At 41.7% G+C, this 21,054-nt stretch overlaps 1 protein-coding gene across 1 annotated transcript in view; it reads left to right on the forward strand.

Moving 5' to 3' along the window:
• Positions 1-20,075, forward strand: part of LOC139765211 (uncharacterized) — a 180,538-nt gene extending 160,463 nt beyond the window's left edge. Inside the window, exon 8 of the mRNA XM_071692511.1 lies at positions 19,578-20,075. Within this exon, the coding sequence (XP_071548612.1) occupies positions 19,578-20,018 (441 nt within the window). The 3' untranslated portion in view covers positions 20,019-20,075. The remainder of the gene's footprint in view (positions 1-19,577) is intronic.
• Positions 20,076-21,054: the final 979 nt, after the last annotated feature.

The raw sequence follows: 21,054 nt of genomic DNA on the forward strand, positions 1-21,054 counted from the left end.
TCTCTCATCCCCAACAGACTTCATACTTGCCCCTCTTTCCAAAACTCTTGCATTCACCTCCCTAACAACCCCATCCATAAACAAATTAAACAACCATGAAGACATCACACACCCCTGCCGCAAACTTACATTCACTGAGAACCAATCACTTTCCTCTCTTCCTACTCGTACGCATAATGCCTTACATCCTAGATAAAAACTTTTCACTGCTTCTAACAACTTGCCTCCCACACCATATATTCTTAGTACCTTCCACAGAGCATCTCTATCAACTCTATCATATGCATTCTCCAGATCCATAAATGCTACATACAAATCCATGTGCTCCCTAAAATTTAATGATACTCTCTCACCCCAACTCTCATTTGCCCTCTTTTTCACCTCTTGCACCTTTCTCCTGACCTCCTGCTTCTTTCTTTTATACATCTCCCAGTCGTTTGTACTATTTTCCTGCAAAGATAGTCCAAAAGCCTCTCTCTTCTCTTTCACTAATAATCTTACCCTTTCTAATCTGCCCACCTCCCACGCTTCTCACGGCACAAGCATCTTTTGCGCAAGCCATCACTGCTTCCGTAGAAACATCCCATTCCTCCTCCACTCCCCTTATGTCCTTTGTTCTCACCTTTTCCATTCTGTACTCAGTCTCTCCTGGTACTTCCTCACACAAGTCTTCTTCCCAAGCTCACTTATTCTCACCACTCTCTTCACCCCAACATTCTCTCTTCTTTTCTGAAAACCTCTACAAATCTTCACTTCCACAAGATAATGATCAGACATCCCTCCAGTTGCACCTCTCAGGACATTTACATCCAAAAGTCTCTCTTTCGTGCACCTGTCAATTAACACATATTCCAATAATGCTCTCAGGCTATCTCTCCTGTGCACATACATATACTTATGTATATCTCGCTTTTTAAACCAGGTGTTCCCAATCACCAGTTCTTTTTCAACACATGAATCTACAAGCTCTTCACCATTTCCATTTACAGCAGTGAACACCCCATGTATACCAATTATTCCCTCAACTGCCACATTACTCACCTTTGCATTCATATCACCCATCACTATAACCCGGTCTCGTGCATCAAAACTACTAACATACTCACTCAGCTGCTTCCAAAACATTTGCCTTTCATGATCTTTCTTCTCATGCCCAGGTGCATATGCACCAATAATCATCCATCTCTCTCCATCCACTTTCAGTGTTACCCATATCAATCCAGAGTTTACTTTCGTACACTCTATCACATACTCCCACCACTCCTGTTTCAGGAGTGGTGCTACTCCTTCCCTTCCTCTTGTCCTCTCACTAACCCCTGACTTTACTCCCAAGATATTCTTAAACCACTCTTCCCCTTTACCGTTGAGCTTCGTTTCACTTAGAGCCAAAACATCCAGGTTCCTTTCCTCAAACATACTACCTATCTCTCCTTTTTTCTCATCTTGGTTACATCCACACACATTTAGATACCCCAATCTGAGACTTCGAGGAGGAGGAGCACTCCCCAATTGACTCCTTCTGTTAACTCTTTTTAAAAGTTAAAATACAAGGAGGGGAGGGTTTTTTGCCCCCCCCCCCCCCCCCCCTCACATCCCCTTTAGTCACCTTCTACGACACGTGAGGAATGCATGGGAAGTATATTTATTATACTTAGTTGCTGTGTCCCGCGTTAGCGAGGTAGCGCAAGGAAACAGACAAAAGAATGGCCCAGCCCACCCACATACACATGTGTATACATAAACATCCACACTCACACATATACATACCTGTACATTTCAACGTATACATGTATTATTATTATTATTATTATTTTACTTGGTCACTGTCTCCCGCGTTAGCAAGGTAGCGCAAGGAAACAGATGAAAGAATGGCCCAACCCACCCACATGCACATGTATATACATACACGTCCACATGCAAATATGCATACCTATACATCTCAACGTATACATATATATACACACACAGACATATACATATATACACATGTACATAATTCATACTATCTGCCTGTATTCCTTCCCATTGCCACCCCGCCATACATAAAATAACAACCCCCTCCCCCCACATGTGCATAAGTTAGAGCTAGGAAAAGACAACAAAGGCCACATTCGTTCACACCGGTCTCATTCTATCATGTATAATGCACCGAAACCACAGCACCCTTTCCACATCCAGGCCCCACAGAACTTTCCATGGTTTACCTAAGACGCTTCACATTCCCTGGTTCAATCCATTGACGGCACATCGACCCCGGTATACCACATCGTTCCAATTCACTCTATTCCTTGCACGCCTTTCACCCTCCCGCATGTTCAGGCCCCGATCACTCAAAATCCTTTTCACTCCATCTTTCCACCTCCAATTTGGTCTCCCACGTCTCGTTCCCTCCACCTCTGAGACATATATCCTCTTGGTCAATCTTTCCTCACTCATTCTCTCCATGTGACCAAACCATTTCAAAACACCCTCTTCTGCTCTTTCAACCACACTCTTTTTATTACCACACATCTCTCTTACCCTATTATTACTTACTCAATGAAACCACCTCACACCACATAGTGTCCTCAAACATCTCATTTCCAGAACATCCACCCTCCTCCACACAACTCTATCTATAGCTCACGCCTCACAACCATATAACATTGTTGGAACCACTATTCCCTCAAACATACCCAATTTTGCTTTCCAAGATGACGTTCTCGACTTCCACACATTTTTCAACGCTCCCAGAACTTTTGCCCCCTCCTCCACCTTATGATCCACTTCTGCTTCTATGGTTCCATCAGCTGCCAAATCCACACCCAGATATCCAAAACACTTCACTTCCTCTAGTTTTTCTCCATTCAAACTTACCTCCCACTTGACTTGTCTTTCAACCCTACTGTACCTAATAACCTTGCTCTTATTCACATTTACTCTCAGCTTTCTTCTTTCACACACTTTACCAAACTCAGTCACCAGTTTCTGCAGTTTCTCAGGCGAATCAGCCATTAGCGATGAATCATCAGCGTACAACAACCGACTCGCCTACCAAGCTCTCTCATTCACTACAGACTGCATACTTGCCCCTCTTTCCAAAATTCTTGCATTCACCTTCCTAACAACCCCATCCATAAACAAATTAAACAAGCATGGAGACATCACACACCCCTGCCGCAAACCTACTTTCACTGAGAGCCAATAACTTTCCTCTCTTCCTACTCGTACGCATAATGCCATACTTCTTCGATAAAAACTTTTCACTTCTTTTAACAACTTGCCTCCCACACCATATATTCTTAATACCTTCCACAGAGCATCTCTATCAACTCTATCATATGCCTTCTCCAGATCCATAAATGCTACATTCAAATCCATTTGCTTATCTAAGTATTTCTCACATACATTCTTCAAAGCAAACACCTGATCCACACATCCTCTACCACTTCTGAAACCACATTGCTCTTCCCCAATCTGATGCTCTGTACAGGCCTTCACCCTTTCAATCAATACCCTCTCATATAATTTCCCAGGAATACTCAACAAACTTATACCTCTGTAATTTGAGCACTCACTTTTATTCCCTTTGCCTTTGTACAATGGCACTATGCGAGCATGCCGCCAATCCTCAGGCACCTCACCATGAGTCATACATACATTGAATAACCTTACCAACCAGTCAACAATACAGTCACCCCCTTTTTTAATAAATTCCAGTGTAGTACCCTCCAAACCCACTGCCTTGCCAGCTTTCATCTTCTTAAAAGCTTTTACTACCTCTTCTCTGTTTACCAAATCATTCTCTCTAACCCTCTCACTTTGCACACCACCTCGATCAAAACACCCTATATCTGCCACTCTTATCATCAGACACGTGCAACAAACCTTCAAAATACTCTCTCCATCTCCTTTTCACATCACCACTACTTGTTATCATCTCCCCGTTAGCCCCCTTCACTGATGTTCCCATTAATTCCCTTGTCTTATGCATTTTATTTACCTCCTTCCAAAACATCTTTTTATTCTCCCAATAATTTAATGATACTCTCTCATTTGCCCTCTTTTTCACCTCTTGCACCTTTCTCTTGAACTCCTGCCTCTTTCTTTTATACATCTCCCAGTCATTTGCGTTATTTCCCTGCAAAAATCGTCCAAATGCCTCTCTCTTGTCTTTCACTAACAATCTTACTTCTTCATCCCACCACTCACTACCCTTTCTAATCTGCCTACCTCCCACGCTTCTCATGCCACAAGCATCTTTTGCGCAAGCCATCGTTGCTTCCCTAAATACATTTCAACGTGTACATATATATACATACACAGACATGTATACACATGTACAAAGCTCAAGGGTAAAGGGGAAGAGTGGTTTAGGAATGTCTTGGGAGTAAAGTCAGGGGTTAGTTAGAGGACAAGAGCAAGGGAAGGGGTAGCACCACTGAAACAGGAGTGGTGGGAGTATGTAATAGAGTGTAAGAAAGTAAACTCTAGATTGATATGGGTAAAACTGAAAGTTGATGAAGAGAGATGGGTGATTATTGGTGCATATGCACCTGGGCATGAGAAGAAAGATCATGAGAGGCAAGTGTTTTGGGAGCAGCTGAGCGAGTGTGTTAGTCGTTTTGATGCTCGAGACTTGGTTATAGTGATAGGTGATTTGAATGCAAAGGTGAGTAATGTGGCAGTTGAGGGAATAATTGGTGTCCATGGGGTGTTCAGTGTTATAAATGGAAATGGTGAAGAGCTTGTAGATTTATGTGCTGAAAAAGGACTGGTGATTGGAAATTTTTTTTTTTTTTTTTTCATACTATTCGCTATTTCCCGCGATAGCGAGGTAGCGTTAAGAACAGAGGACTGGGCCTTTGAGGGAATATCCTCACCTGGACCTCTTCTCTGTTCCTTCTTTTGGAAAATTAAAAAAAGAAAAAAAAAAAAAAACGAGAGGGGAGGATTTCCAGCCCCCCGCTCCCTTCCCTTTTAGTCGCCTTCTATGACACGCAGGGAATACGTGGGAAGTATTCTTTCTCCCCTAATAATATATAAGGGAAAGGAAGAGAAAAAACCCTCACACATGTTCTTACAGCTCACTCTAAGCAGGGTGTTTTAGACAAGTGGATTCATACTCTACCAAATATAACAAATTTCACCATTTTATTAATGTTCAAAAAAAATCCTGTTCATTTATAAAAATATTAATTTTGCCATTCAAGATGTTTTCAGAAATTTTTATTACCAAATTATTACCATAGCTGTTTCTAAGATATACTCTTTTATTGTACAAAATTATGAGGTTTTAAGTGAATACATTAAATAAGTATGTTTAAAATATGTAAGGCATCATTCTAAAAAGTTTTCATTTTATTACTAAAATGAAAATAACAGTATAATGTCAAATTCAAAACACATACATAGCACCCGCATATCCATTTTATTTACAATTTATCTCCTCATTAATGATTACTGTTTGTTTCAAGATTTTCAAATAAGTAATTGCATCATAATTTTCTAATACATTAATACCTGGATTAAAAAGAGAGATATACATAAGTATACGTATGTAAGTAGGAGAGATGGCCAGACAGCGTTATTGGATTACGTGTTAATTGATAAGCGCGCGAAAGAGAGACTTTTGGATGTCAGTGTGTTGAGAGGTGCAACTGGAGGGATGTCTGATCATTATCTCTTTGAGGCGAAGGTGAAGATTTGTAGAGGTTTTTAGAAAAGAAGAGAGAATGTTGGGGTGAAGAGAGTGGTGAGAGTAAGTGAGCTTGGGAAGGAGACTTGTGTGAGGAAGTACCAGGAGGGACTGAGTACAGAATGGAAAAAGGTGAGAACAAAGGAGGTAAGGGGAGTGGGGGAGGAATGGTATGTATTTAGGGAAGTAGTGATGGCTTGCGCAAAAGATGCTTGTGGCATGAGAAGCGTTGGAGGTGGGCAGATTAGAAAGGGTTGTGAGTGGTGGGATGAAGAAGTAAGATTATTAGTGAAAGAGAAGAGAGAGGAATTTGGACGATTTATGCAGGGAAAAAATGCAAATGAGTGGGAGATGTGTAAGAGAAAGAGGCAGTAGGTCAAGAGTAAGGTGCAAGAGGTGAAAAAGAGGGCAAATGAGAGTTGGTGTGAGAGAGTATCATTAAATTTTAGGGAGAATAAAAAGATGTATTGGAAGGAGGTAAATAAAGTGCGTAAGACAAGGGAACAAATGGGAACTTCAGTGAAGGGGGCTAATGGAGAGGTGATAATAAGTAGTGGTGATGTGGGAAGGAGATGGAGTGAGTATTTTGAAGGTTTGTTGAATGTGTTTGATGATAGAGTGGCAGATATAGGGTGTTTTGGTCGAGGTGGTGTGCAAAGTGAGAGGGTTAGGGAGGATGATTTGGTAAACAGAGAAGAGGTAGTAAAAGCTTTGTGGAAGATGAAAGACAGCAAGGCGGCGGGTGTGGATGGTATTGCATTGGAATTTATTAAGAAAGGGGGTGACTGTATTGTTGACTGGTTGGTAAGGTTATTTAATGTGGAGTGCTCAAATTACAGAGGTATAAGTTTGTTGATTATTCCTGGGAAATTATTTTTTTTTTTTTTTTTTTTTTTTGTTTGCTTTGTCGCTGTCTCCCGCGTCTGCGAGGTAGCGCAAGGAAACAGACGAAAGAAATGGCCCAACCCACCCCCATACACATGTATATACACATGTCCACACTCGCAAATATACATACCTACACAGCTTTCCATGGTTTACCCCAGACGCTTCACATGCCCCGATTCAATCCACTGACAGCACGTCAACCCCGGTATACCACATCGCTCCAGTTCACTCTATTCCTTGCCCTCCTTTCACCCTCCTGCATGTTCAGGCCCCGATCACACAAAATCTTTTTCACTCCATCTTTCCACCTCCAATTTGGTCTCCCTCTTCTCCTCGTTCCCTCCACCTCCGACACATATATCCTCTTGGTCAATCTTTCCTCACTCATTCTCTCGATGTGCCCAAACCATTTCAAAACACCCTCTTCTGCTCTCTCAACCACGCTCTTTTTATTTCCACACATCTCTCTTACCCTTATGTTACTTACTCGATCAAACCACCTCACACCACACATTGTCCTCAAACATCTCATTTCCAGCATATCCATCCTCCTGCGCACAACTCTATCCATAGCCCACGCCTCGCAACCATACAACATTGTTGGAACCACTATTCCTTCAAACATACCCATTTTTGCTTTCTGAGATAATGTTCTCGACTTCCACACATTCTTCAAGGCTTCCAGAATTTTCGCCCCCTCCCCCACCCTATGATCCACTTCCACTTCCATGGTTCCATCCACTGCCAGATCCACTCCCAGATATCTAAAACACTTCACTTCCTCCAGTTTTTCTCCATTCAAACTCACGTCCCAATTGACTTGACCCTCAACCCTACTGTACCTAATAACCTTGCTCTTATTCACATTTACTCTTAACTTTCTTCTTTCACACACTTTACCAAACTCAGTCACCAGCTTCTGCAGTTTCTCACATGAATCAGCCACCAGCGCTGTATCATCAGCGAACAACAACTGACTCACTTCCCAAGCTCTCTCATCCCCAACAGACTTCATACTTTCCCCTCTTTCCAAAACTCTTGCATTCACCTCCCTAACAACCCCATCCATAAACAAATTAAACAACCATGGAGACATCACACACCCCTGCCACAAACCTACATTCACTGAGAACCAATCACTTTCCTCTCTTCCTACACGTACACATGCCTTACATCCTCGATAAAACCATTTCACTGCTTCTAACAACTTGCCTCCCACACCATATATTCTTAATACCTTCCACAGAGCATCTCTATCAACTCTATCATATGCCTTCTCCAGATCCATAAATGCTACATACAAATCCATTTGCTTTTCTAAGTATTTCTCACATACATTCTTCAAAGCAAACACCTGATCCACACATCCTCTACCACTTCTGAAACCACACTGCTCTTCCCCAATCTGATGCTCTGTACATGCCTTCACCCTCTCAATCAATACCCTCCCATATAATTTACCAGGAATACTCAACAAACTTATACCTCTGTAATTTGAGCACTCACTCTTATCCCCTTTGCCTTTGTACAATGGCACTAAGCTCGCATTCCGCCAATCCTCAGGCACCTCACCGTGAGTCATACATACATTAAATAACCTTACCAACCAGTCAACAATACAATCACCCCCCTTTTTAATAAATTCCACTGCAGTACCATCCAAACCTGCTGCCTTGCCGGCTTTCATCTTCCGCAAAGCCCCCACTACCTCTTCTCTGTTTACCAAATCATTTTCCCTAACCCTCTCACTCTGCACACCACCTCGACCAAATCACCCTATATCTGCCACTCTATCATCAAACACATTCAACAAACCTTCAAAATACTCACTCCATCTCCTTCTCACACCACCACTACTTGTTATCACCTCCCCATTTGCGCCCTTCACTGAAGTTCCCATTTGCTCCCTTGTCTTACGCACTTTATTTACCTCCTTCCAGAACATCTTTTTATTCTTCCTAAAATTTAATGATACTCTCTCACCCCAACTCTCATTTGCCCTTTTTTTCACCTCTTGCACCTTTCTCTTGACCTCCTGTCTCTTTCTTTTATACGTCTCCCACTCAACTGCATTTTTTCCCTGCAAAAATCGTCCAAATGCCTCTCTCTTCTCTTTCACTAATACTCTTACTTCTTCATCCCACCACTCACTACCCTTTCTAATCAACCCACCTCCCACTCTTCTCATGCCACAAGCATCTTTTGCGCAATCCATCACTGATTCCCTAAATACATCCCATTCCTCCCCCACTCCCCTTACTTCCATTGTTCTCACCTTTTTCCATTCTGTACTCAGTCTTTCCTGGTACTTCCTCACACAAGTCTCCTTCCCAAGCTCACTTACTCTCACCACCCTCTTCACCCCAACATTCACTCTTTTTTTCTGAAAACCCATACAAATCTTCACCTTAGCCTCCACAAGATAATGATCAGACATCCCTCCAGTTGCACCTCTCAGCACATTAACATCCAAAAGTCTCTCTTTCGCGCGCCTGTCAATTAACACGTAATCCAATAACGCTCTCTGGCCATCTCTCCTACTTACATAAGTATACTTATGTATATCTCGCTTTTTAAACCAGGTATTCCCAATCATCAGTCCTTTTTCAGCACATAAATCTACAAGCTCTTCACCATTTCCATTTACAACACTGAATACCCCATGTATACCAATTATTCCCTCAACTGCCACATTACTCACCTTTGCATTCATATCACCCATCACTATAACCCGGTCTCGTGCATCAAAACCACTAACACACTCATTCAGCTGCTCCCAAAACACTTGCCTCTCATGATCTTTCTTCTCATGCCCAGGTGCATATGCACCAATAATCACCCCTCTCTCTCCATCAACTTTCAGTTTTACCCATATTAATCGAGAATTTACTTTCTTACATTCTATCACGTACTCCCACAACTCCTGTTTCAGGAGTACTGCTACTCCTTCCCTTGCTCTTGTCCTCTCACTAACCCCTGACTTTACTCCCAAGACATTCCCAAACCACTCTTCCCCTTCACCCTTGAGCTTCGTTTCACTCAGAGCCAAAACATCCAGGTTCCTTTCCTCAAACATAATACCTATCTCTCCTTTTTTCACATCTTGGTTACATCCACACACATTTAGGCTCCCCAATCTGAGCCTTCGAGGAAATTATATGGGAGGGAATTGATTGAGAGGGTGAAGGCAGGTACAGAGCATCAGATTGGGGAAGAGCATTGTGGTTTCAGAAGTGATAGAGGATGTGTGGATCAGGTGTTTGCTTTGAAGAATGTATGTGAGAAATACTTAGAAAAGCAAATGGATTTGTATGTAGCATGTATGGATCTGGAGAAGGCATATGAAAGAGTTAATAGAGATGCTCTGTGGAAGGTATTAAGAATATATGGTGTGGGGGGGCAAGTTGTTAGAAGCAGTGAAAAGTTTTATCGAGGATGTAAGGCTAGGAAAAGACAGCAGCTAAGGCCACATTGGTTCACACTCTGTCTCTATCTGTCATGTATAATGCACCGAAACCACAGCTCCCTTTCCACATCTAGGCCCTACTAAACTTTCCATGGTTTACCCCAGACGCTTCACATGCCCTGGTTCAATCCATTGATTGCATTTCGACCCCGGTATACCACATCGTTCCAATTCACTCTATTCTTTGCACGCCTTTCACCCTCCTGCATGTTCAGACCCCAATCGCTCAAAATCTTCTTCACTCCATCCTTCCACCTCCAATTTGGTCTCCCACTTCCCTTCGTTCCCTCCACCTCTGAGTCATATATCCTCTTTGTCAATCTTTCCTCTCTCATTCTCTCCATGTGACCAAACCATTTCAATACACCCTCTTCTGCTCTCTCAACCACACTCTTTTTATTACCACACATCTTTTTTACCCTTTTATTACTTACTCGTCTAACGACTTCACTCTATATATTGTCCTAAAACATCTCATTTCCAACACATCCACCCTCCTCTGCACAACCCTATCCATAGCCCATGCCTCACAACCATATAACATTGTTGGAACCACTATTCCTTCAAACATACTCATTTTTGGTTTCCGAGATAATGTTCTCCCCTTCCACACATTTTTCAACGCTCCCAGAACTTTCACCCCCTCCCTACCCTATGACTCACTTCGCCTACTATGGTTCCATCCGCTGCCAAATCCACTCCCAGATATCTAAAACACTTCACTTCCTCCAGTCCCTCTCCAATCAAACTCTTCCAATTTACTTTTCCCTCAACCCTACTGCACCTAGTAACCTTGATCTTATTCACATTTACTCATTATTATTGCCATTATTATTATCATCATCCTTATTATCACTAAAAGTATTGTTATGGAAGTAGCCCAGTCATGTTCATAACTAACCCAAATGTAATATGAAGTAGTCCAAAAAGTAGAAAGTTACAGATTAGAAATTTAAGAAGTGGGTAGCCTTCATAAGTAGCACACTCTGCCACTTTTTGCCCAATCTGGTAGCCCTGCACAGTCCTGCCTCACACCTACATGTATCCCAAAACTTTCGCTCAGCTCTCCATCCACTCTTACACACGCATTTACCCCTCTATAGGAGGCTTTTACACCGTCCAGCAATTGTCCCCCTATACCACATATCTTTAACGCATTCCACTTGACTCTGTCATACGCTTTTTCCAGATCCGTAAAAGCTGCATACATCTTATCTTTCACTAATACTTTTCCACAGTCATCTTTACTATAAATATCCAATTCACACAACCTCTGCCTTTCCTGAAACCTCCTTGCTCTTCTCTTATTCTGCATTCAGTCGCTTCCATCACTCTAGCAGTTGATATTCTTGCATACACTTTTCCTGGTATACTTAACAGACTTAATCCCCTATGATTGCTCCATACATCCTGAGCACTTTTCCCTTTGAATCGTCGCTGTCTCCTGCATTAGCAAGGTAGTGCAAGGAAACAGACGAAAGAATGGCCCAACCCACCCACATACACATGCATATACATAAATGCCCACACACGCACATATTCATCCCAATACACTTAAGCATATACATACATACACAGACATATACATATACATATATACACATGTACATGTGTGATGTCTCCATGGTTGTTAATTTGTTTATGGTTGGGGTTGTTAGGGAGGTGAATGCAAGAGTTTTGGAAAGAGGGGCAAGTATGAAGTCTGTTGTGGATGTACATGTACATGTGTGATGTCTCCATGGTTGTTTAATTTGTTTATGGTTGGGGTTGTTAGGGAGGTGAATGCAAGAGTTTTGGAAAGAGGGGCAAGTATGAAGTCTGTTGTGGATGAGAGAGCTTGGGAAGTGAGTCAGTTGTTGTTCGCTGATGATACAGCGCTGGTGGCTGATTCATGTGAGAAACTGCAGAAGCTGGTGACTGAGTTTGGTAAAGTGTGTGAAAGAAGAAAGTTAAGAGTAAATGTGAATAAGAGCAAGGTTATTAGGTACAGTAGGGTTGAGGGTCAAGTCAATTGGGAGGTAAGTTTGAATGGAGAAAAACTGGAGGAAGTAAAGTGTTTTAGATATCTGGGAGTGGATCTGGCAGCAGATGGAACCATGGAAGCGGAAGTGGATCATAGGGTAGGGGAGGGGGCGAAAATTCTGGGAGCCTTGAAGAATGTGTGGAAGTCGAGAACATTATCTCGGAAAGCAAAAATGGGTATGTTTGAAGGAATAGTGGTTCCAACAATGTTGTATGGTTGCGAGGCATGGGCTATGGATAGAGTTGTGCGCAGGAGGATGGATGTGCTGGAAATGAGATGTTTGAGGACAATGTGTGGTGTGAGGTGGTTTGATCGAGTAAGTAACGTAAGGGTAAGAGAGATGTGTGGAAATAAAAAGAGCGTGGTTGAGAGAGCAGAAGAGGGTGTTTTGAAATGGTTTGGACACATGGAGAGAATGAGTGAGGAAAGATTGACCAAGAGGATATATGTGTCGGAGGTGGAGGGAACGAGGAGAAGTGGGAGACCAAATTGGAGGTGGAAAGATGGAGTGAAAAAGATTTTGTGTGATCGGGGCCTGAACATGCAGGAGGGTGAAAAGAGGGCAAGGAATAGAGTGAATTGGATCGATGTGGTATACCGGGGTTGACGTGCTGTCAGTGGATTGAATCGCGGCATGTGAAGCGTCTGGGGTAAACCATGGAAAGCTGTGTAGGTATGTATATTTGCGTGTGTGGACGTATGTATATACATGTGTATGGGGGTGGGTTGGGCTATTTCTTTGGTCTGTTTCCTTGCGCTACCTCGCAAACGCGGGAGACAGCGACAAAGCAAAAAAAAAAAATATATATCTCATTTATGTATGTTCTGTGGGGCCTGGATGTGGAAAGGGAGCTGTGGTTTCGGGCATTATTGCATGACAGCTAGAGACTGAGTGTGAATGAATGGGGCCTTTGTTGTCTTTTCCTAGTGCTACTTCGCACACATGAGGGGGGAGGGGGATGTTATTCCATGTGTGGCGAGGTGGCGATGGGAATGAATAAAGGCAGACAGTGTGAATTGTGTGCATGTATATGTCTGTGTGTGTGTACATTGAGATGTATGGGTATGTATATTTGCGTGTGGGGGCGTGTTTGTATATACATGTGTATGGGGGTGGGTTGGGCCATTTCTTTCGTCTGTTTCCTTGTGCTACCTCGCAAACGTGGGAGACAGCGACAAAGCAAAATAAATAAATATAAATACATATCATACTTGCTGCTTTCATCCATTCCCGTTGCCACCCCACCACACATGAAGCAGCACCCCCCTCCCACTGCCTGTGAGGTAGCATTAAGAAAAGACTACAAAAGCTTTCACCCAATCCTCAGGCATAGCCTTCTGTTTCCATGCTAGATTATATATAAAATGCATCCACTCTATCACAATTTATCCTCCATACTTTCAGCCATAATCCCATCTAATCCAGGTGCCTTTTTATTTTTTTTTCAGATTCATTATTGCCCTTCTTATCTCCCTTTTTGCTATAGACCCCTGCACTGGTAGCCTCTTTCTTTCATCCTCCATACCCATGCATGTAACAACTGCTGCCTCCTTTTCTCCCACATTTATTAGTTCTTCAAAATACTCTTTCTATTTTCATTTCACTTCCTCGTTTTGATTCAGCAATTCCCTTCCTTATTTCTCACATCAACACTTCCACTTTTATATCCACCTCTTTCCTTTTCACCTCCTTCAAGTATAGTTTCTTATCTCAAAACTCTTCTCTTAATTTTTTTCCAAAATCTTCATCTGCTCTTTCTTTGCTTCCTCTGTCAACTTCTTAACATTCTTTGTACATATTTTGTATTCTTCCCTCCTTTGCTGAACTTCCAGTGATACATTCCTATTGAGCAATCTAGCATATGCCTTTTTCTTGTCTTCCACAGCATTTCTAATCCATTCTGTCCACCATGCATTGCCCTTTTTATTCCTGTATCTCGCTACATTGTACCCAATTACAGATTTTACAACCTTTAATAGTATCTCTCTAAACTTTTTGAACACCTCATTCACACATGACTGCATTTTTACATTCACTGCACTTCCATCTAAGATTTCAGTCACCTTCCTTTCATCCTGCATTTTCCCTGATTCATCATCTTGCTTACATCTCTCCATTCTTTCTTACACCATACCTCCACTTCCCCCTGGTGCTCATCCCTACAAGAACTTCAAAATGATCAGGCTCTCCGAAGAATCCTCTCAATCATTCATCCATTGTCACATAGTCAACTAAAGCCTTTTCCTATTCTCTTCCATCATTTCTCATCCATGTATATCTGTAGATCATATTGTGCTGAAAAAAAGGTATATGCAAGGAATAAATCCCTCTCAGAGCAAATATCCACAAGATAATTTCCATTTTCATTTACTCCAGACAACTTTCCCACCAATTGCATCACATCTCACTTTGGCATTCACATCACCCAATATGACCACATTTCTTTCTTTCTCAAAACTTTGTACAGTCATTCAGATTTCTCCAGAAAAGCTTCATTTCATTCTTACCTCATACAGTCTTTGTATTTACAAGCACATACATCCTTGCATACTTCACAATCCCAATCTTTTCTCACCCACACTATTCTTGATCCATTCCATCCATGCTCTGTAACACCCTTCCATACTCTTGGTGTTAGCAGAATTGCACATCCCTCTTTTCCTCTTCCTCAGTAATTTACCCTCATTCCCATCCATACCACATCTCCTTTCATGCCCTCCCATAACTTACGTTCATCATATACATTTTCACTCGACACCCTGCCCAAGGATATGGGTTTCCCCAGTCCCTAGGATATTCATGACACAACTTTTACACCTCCCCACAATCTCCCTCCATTTATTCACACCAGTCATTCCATTCACATTTAGCACCATCACTCTCAGTCACTTGTCTCTTTTAACCCTTGGCATAACTGGCAGACTCAAGTGCCACTTCATATCCTTTTGTGCCTCACCTTTGAAGGTCACTGGAGAGAACAACTCTAAAGTGGACAGTGATTACAGAGGTAGTGTAGTTCCAAAATTGTCAAAAAAAGTAAGTGACAACACACTTCAGCTGTTTGTCTAAATGTAAATATATTGCCCTAATGTTAATTGGGCAGTCCTCCCCCATTAGTTCCACCTCTAAAGTGTAATAAAGAGGTCACCATGAGAAGATGGGATGGGACTCGGGTACCTTAGTAAAACTAGAGTATCCCCTTGAGGCGCTGAAATTTGATAACTTTTCCCAATTTCAAGCTTTTCCATTTCACAGTAGCAGCACCTCCTTCCTCATTGGTTATGCCACTGCTACTTACAATGAAAACAAAGCCACAACCAAGCCCTGCACACTATTCTGTGGTTTACCCTGGCCACCTTGTATACCCTGGTTCAACCCACATTAGTCTGTTTCATTCCCTCATGGGCACCTCGCACCCTCTTGAGTGTTCAGGCAATGATAACTTTAATCTTTTTTAACTTTGTTTTTCCATCTTCTTTGGGATGGTAAATTTGATCTTCCATGAGAGGCTGAAAGACCTGGAACGATAGTACCAAAAATACTCGAAAGAAGATAAGGATATATGATAATCTATTCATGGCAGAAGATTGAAATTATAAAGGAAAATGTATTAAACATGAACATCTCACCAAGGAAGATACAGAGTTATTTAGATCTACAAGAATACCATGGAACACAACAAAAATAAACATATGAAATTATAAGAACCCACCCAGTATAGCTTGAACATGTTTCAGGATACTACTAGGAGATATAAAAAGCATGTATATAATGAATATAGAATTTTTTTTTTTTTCTTTTTTTTTTTGCCGGTCTCCCGCGTTTGTGAGGTAGCGCAAGGAAACAGACGAAAGAAATGGCCCAACCCAACCCCATACACATGTATATACATACGTCCACATACGCAAATATACATACCTACACAGCTTTCCATGGTTTACCCCAGACGCTTCACATGCCCTGATTCAATCCACTGACAGCACGTCAACCCCGGTATACCACATCGATCCAATTCACTCTATTCCTTGCCCTCCTTTCACCCTCCTGCATGTTCAGGCCCCGATCACACGAAATCTTTTTCACTCCATCTTTCCACCTCCAATTTGGTCTCCCACTTCTCCTCGTTCCCTCCACCTCCGACACATATATCCTCTTGGTCAATCTTTCCTCACTCATTCTCTCCATGTGCCCAAACCATTTCAAAACACCCTCTTCTGCTCTCTCAACCACGCTCTTTTTATTTCCACACATCTCTCTTACCCTTACGTTACTTACTCGATCAAACCACCTCACACCACACATTGTCCTCAAACATCTCATTTCCAGCACATCCATCCTCCTGCGCACAACTCTATCCATAGCCCACGCCTCGCAACCATACAACATTGTTGGAACCACTATTCTTTCAAACATACCCATTTTTGCTTTCCGAGATAATGTTCTTGACTTCCACACATTCTTCAAGGCTCCCAGGATTTTCGCCCCTTCCCCCACCCTATGATCCACTTCCGCTTCCATGGTTCCATCCGCTGCCAGATCCACTCCCAGATATCTAAAACACTTTACTTCCTCCAGTTTTTCTCCATTCAAACTTACCTCCCAATTGACTTGACCCTCAACCCTACTGTACCTAACAACCTTGCTCTTATTCACATTTACTCTTAACTTTCTTCTTTCACACACTTTACCAAACTCAGTCACCAGCTTCTGCAGTTTCTCACATGAATCAGCCACCAGCGCTGTATCATCAGCGAACAACAACTGACTCACTTCCCAAGCTCTCTCATCCCCAACAGACTTCATACTTGCCCCTCTTTCCAAAACTCTTGCATTCACCTCCCTAACAACCCCTTCCATAAACAAATTAAACAACCATGGAGACATCACACACCCCTGCCGCAAACCTACATTCACTGAGAACCAATCACTTTCCTCTCTTCCTACATGTACACATGCCTTACATCCTCGATAAAAACTTTTCACTTCTTTTAACAACTTGCCTCCCACGCCATATATTCTTAATACCTTCCACAGAGCATCTCTATCAACTCTATCATATGCCTTCTCCAGATCCATAATTGCTACGTACAAATCCATTTGCTTTTCTAAGTATTTCTCACATACATTCTTCAAAGCAAACACCTGATCCACACATCCTCTACCACTTCTGAAACCACACTGCTCTTCCCCAGTCTGATGCTCTGTACATGCCTTCACCCTCTCAATCAATTCCCTCCCATATAATTTACCAGGAATACTCAACAAACTTATACCTCTGTAATTTGAGCACTCACTCTTATCCCCTTTGCCTTTGTACAGTGGCACTATGCACCCATTCCGCCAATCTTCAGGCACCTCACCATGAGTCATACATACATTAAATAACCTTACCAACCAGTCAATAATACAGTCACCCCCTTTTTTAATAAATTCCACTGCAATACCATCCAAACCTGCTGCCTTGCCGGCTTTCATCTTCCGCAAAGCTTTTACTACCTCTTCTCTGTTTACCAAATCATTTTCCCTAACCCTCTCACTTTGCACACCACCACGACCAAAACACCCTATATCTGCCACTCTATCATCAAACACATTATATAGAATATGTATTATATAGAAATTATATAGAAATATGTATAGAAAACATGACTATGGTTGAAATCAGAACCACATGAGCCCAAGTGTAATGTAAGTAGCAGTGGAGAGGAGCAGTATTATTCATCAAGCAAGATATACAGTGTGTGGGTGTTGCATGCTAGCTCTGCCAGTTTGGCAAAACCTTAGGTATTCTTGACTTGATAGGTACTACCCTTTCTTCCCTTAGCAACTGATATGTTGATCCACTTCATTAGTCTTTCTTTGCCCATCCTTTCCACATGTCCTTACAATTTCTGCCCACCCTGGTCTCCTCTCTCTATCAGACTGTGTTCCACCACGCCTCACTGGTACAATGTCATTTCTTATACAGTCAACTCACCTCTTTCCTCTTATTGTCTTTAGGCATTTCATTTCCAATACACCCACCCTCTTCCATGCTTTCACATGCAGGTGCCAGGACTCACATCCAAAGAACACCACTGAGAATATTGTATTTTCAGACTGTACCTTCAAGCTGACTTTTCCTTTTGCACATTCCTTAGTGCACCCAAGACTTTAGCCCTCTCCCTACCCTGTGGCACACTTCAGCCCCATCATTCCATTGGCTGCCATTTCCATTCCCATGCATCTAATACATGCCAATTTCTTCAGGGTCTTCCCATTCAGACACTCAAACTACTCTTTCTCACTCCACCTGCTATGTATACATCATTACCTTACAGTTTTTATGTTAACTCTTGGCTAACTTTTTTCACACTTCCTGAACTTAAACACCAGCTTCTGGAGTTTCTCAGATCTGCCACCAGAACCCTGTCATCTGCTAACACCACCTTAATTACCTCAAACCTCTTCCCACCCTTCCACCCAAACCCCTACCTGTATCTTGATTATATTGTTGACCTCCTTCACCACCCTGTCCATGAGCAAATTTGATTGCATTGGTGACATCCTGTACTTCAAGACACTCACCCTACTCCCTTCCTACTTACACACATGCCTTACTCTTCATGTAAAAAATCCTCTGCATTGAATAGCTCTCCTTCTACACCTTATATTCATAACACCCCCCACAAGGCATCTCTGTCAGTCCTATCATATGCCTTCTTTTGGTCCATTCATACCACATAAAGATCCCTTTAATTTTCCATATATGTATCACACAAAGTTTTTGAAGCAAACACCAGGTGCATACACTCGTAAAGCCATAATAGTCCACCCCAAACTGTTGCTCTCTACATTGCACCACCCTTCGGATCAATTTGTTTGAAGTGTAGGGAGGTAGGTGGTGAAGGAGAATGCTAAGAAAATATAACATGGAGTTGAAGAGGCTTTAGGGTATCATGATCTGAATATTCAGGAGGATGAGGGCATGCATGGGCTGGAACTAATTCCGATCAATTTGTTTGAAGTGTATGGAGGTAGGTGAAGGAGGATGCTAAGAAAAATTAAATGAAACATGGAGATGAAGAGGCTTTAGGTATCCGGATCTGAATATTTAGGTGGATGAGGGTATGCATGGGCTGGAACTGATTAAACTAGTGTGGTATAAAGGGGAGTGGTGTATTCTTTGGGCTGAACCAGGGCATGTGAAATAGTTGAGGGGCTTCATTATAAATGGTAGGCTTTACTTTTGGTGCATTGAACATGATAGATAGAGAGTTGATGTGTGCAAACAAGGCCATTGTTCATCTATTCATGACATTACCTTCATGAAATTAGAGAGGCATTTATATATTAAAAATCATACAAGTAACTTTGAAGAAAAACAGGAAAATCCATCAGAAAGTTTGATACCTTTAGTAAGAAAACAATTCAAAATTTGATCACTGTTTGGTCCAAGGGAATTTAGACTGATTGTCTTTCAACATTTATTTTAAGAAATTGCCCGTTTACATTGGATTTTAACACATTTCTTTCTTTACAGCAAAAAAAGAAGCTGGGAAAACAGCAAAAGCTTCGAGAGAAGGCCAAAGGGAAGGATAAGAAAAAGGATGAGACAGAAGAGTTCATGGAGCCAGGAAGAGAACACACAACAGAAGTAGAAACAACTAAGAGGATGGTTGAAGCAGATGGAAAGAATGATGTAAAGAAGCAGAAATTAGAAAATCTGTCAGAACCCTCTGAACCACATAAGAAAAGTATGACAAAGAAGCAGGAAATGAACAAGGAAGGACATTCTGACTCCGAGGAAGAGGAATTGGAAGCTCAGGAGTTGGCTTTCCTGAAAAGAAGAAATGAAGAGCAACTGGCAGATGGGGGAACATCTGAAAAGGAGGAAGATAGTGAAGCAGATGAGGACTCAGATCCATGGGATGAAGATAGTGATTATGGTATTTCAGGAAGTGATGATGGGGAGTTAATGTAAGCTTTGATTATTTTCACATTCTGTAACTAAACGTGTGAATTATAATATCAAAACTTACTTTTATTTTTGTATTACTTAATACTTTGAAAGAAGGTAAGGCATTACAACTGAAACTTAACAGGCACCTATAAAAATCTTATGAAATTTTTAATATCTTCCGATAGTATTCATTCATCTCTGGAGGACAGTTGAGTTTGTAGTTTCCATAAATTTACGTTTTTACATTTCTTCTTTTCTCCTGTCTTTTATACTTGTTTGTAGTTTCCCTGTTTTTGAAGTAATGCCAGGAACAAAGAAATGGCCTGATTCGCTCATCTTTATTTTGTAGATGCGATATTTAATGCACTGAAACCATACCCCCCTGTCCACAACAGGGCCCTGTAGATCTTTCCATGCTTTCCCCCAGCTGTTTCAAATACCTTGGTTCAGTCCATTGACAGCAAAGCTCTCCATATATACCACATCACTGACAGCTTATTTCTCCATGTATACCACATCACTCCCATTTACTCAATCCCATATACACCTTTTGCTGTCCTGCATGTTCAGGCCCCAAACACCCAAAATGTTTTCACTCAATCATTCTGTCTCTAGATTATTTTTCCCCTCCTTGTCTCATTTGTTTCTGACACATATTATCCTCTTGGTCTCTCTTCACGCATTCTCTCCAAATGTCCAAACCATTTCAGCACACCCATTTTAGCTCTCTCAACCTTACTCTTATTACCACATCTTTCTTTTACCCTATGATTACTTACTCGATTAATGCTCCTCAACACATTTCATCCTCAAACATTTCCTATCCATCTCATTCACTGTTTTCCAGAGACTCATCTGTGGTCCATGCCTTTCTTCCATACAACATTGTTAGGACTACTATACAGGTTATTTATATATTTATTTTGCTTTGTCGCTGTCTCCAGTGTTAGCGAGGTAGCGCAAGGAAACAGACGAAAGAAATGGCCCAACCCACCCACATACACATGTATATACATACACGTCCACACACGCAAATATACATATCTATACATCTCAA

Source organism: Panulirus ornatus, chromosome 53 (assembly GCF_036320965.1).
Source record: "Panulirus ornatus isolate Po-2019 chromosome 53, ASM3632096v1, whole genome shotgun sequence".
Classification (NCBI taxonomy): domain Eukaryota; kingdom Metazoa; phylum Arthropoda; class Malacostraca; order Decapoda; family Palinuridae; genus Panulirus; species Panulirus ornatus.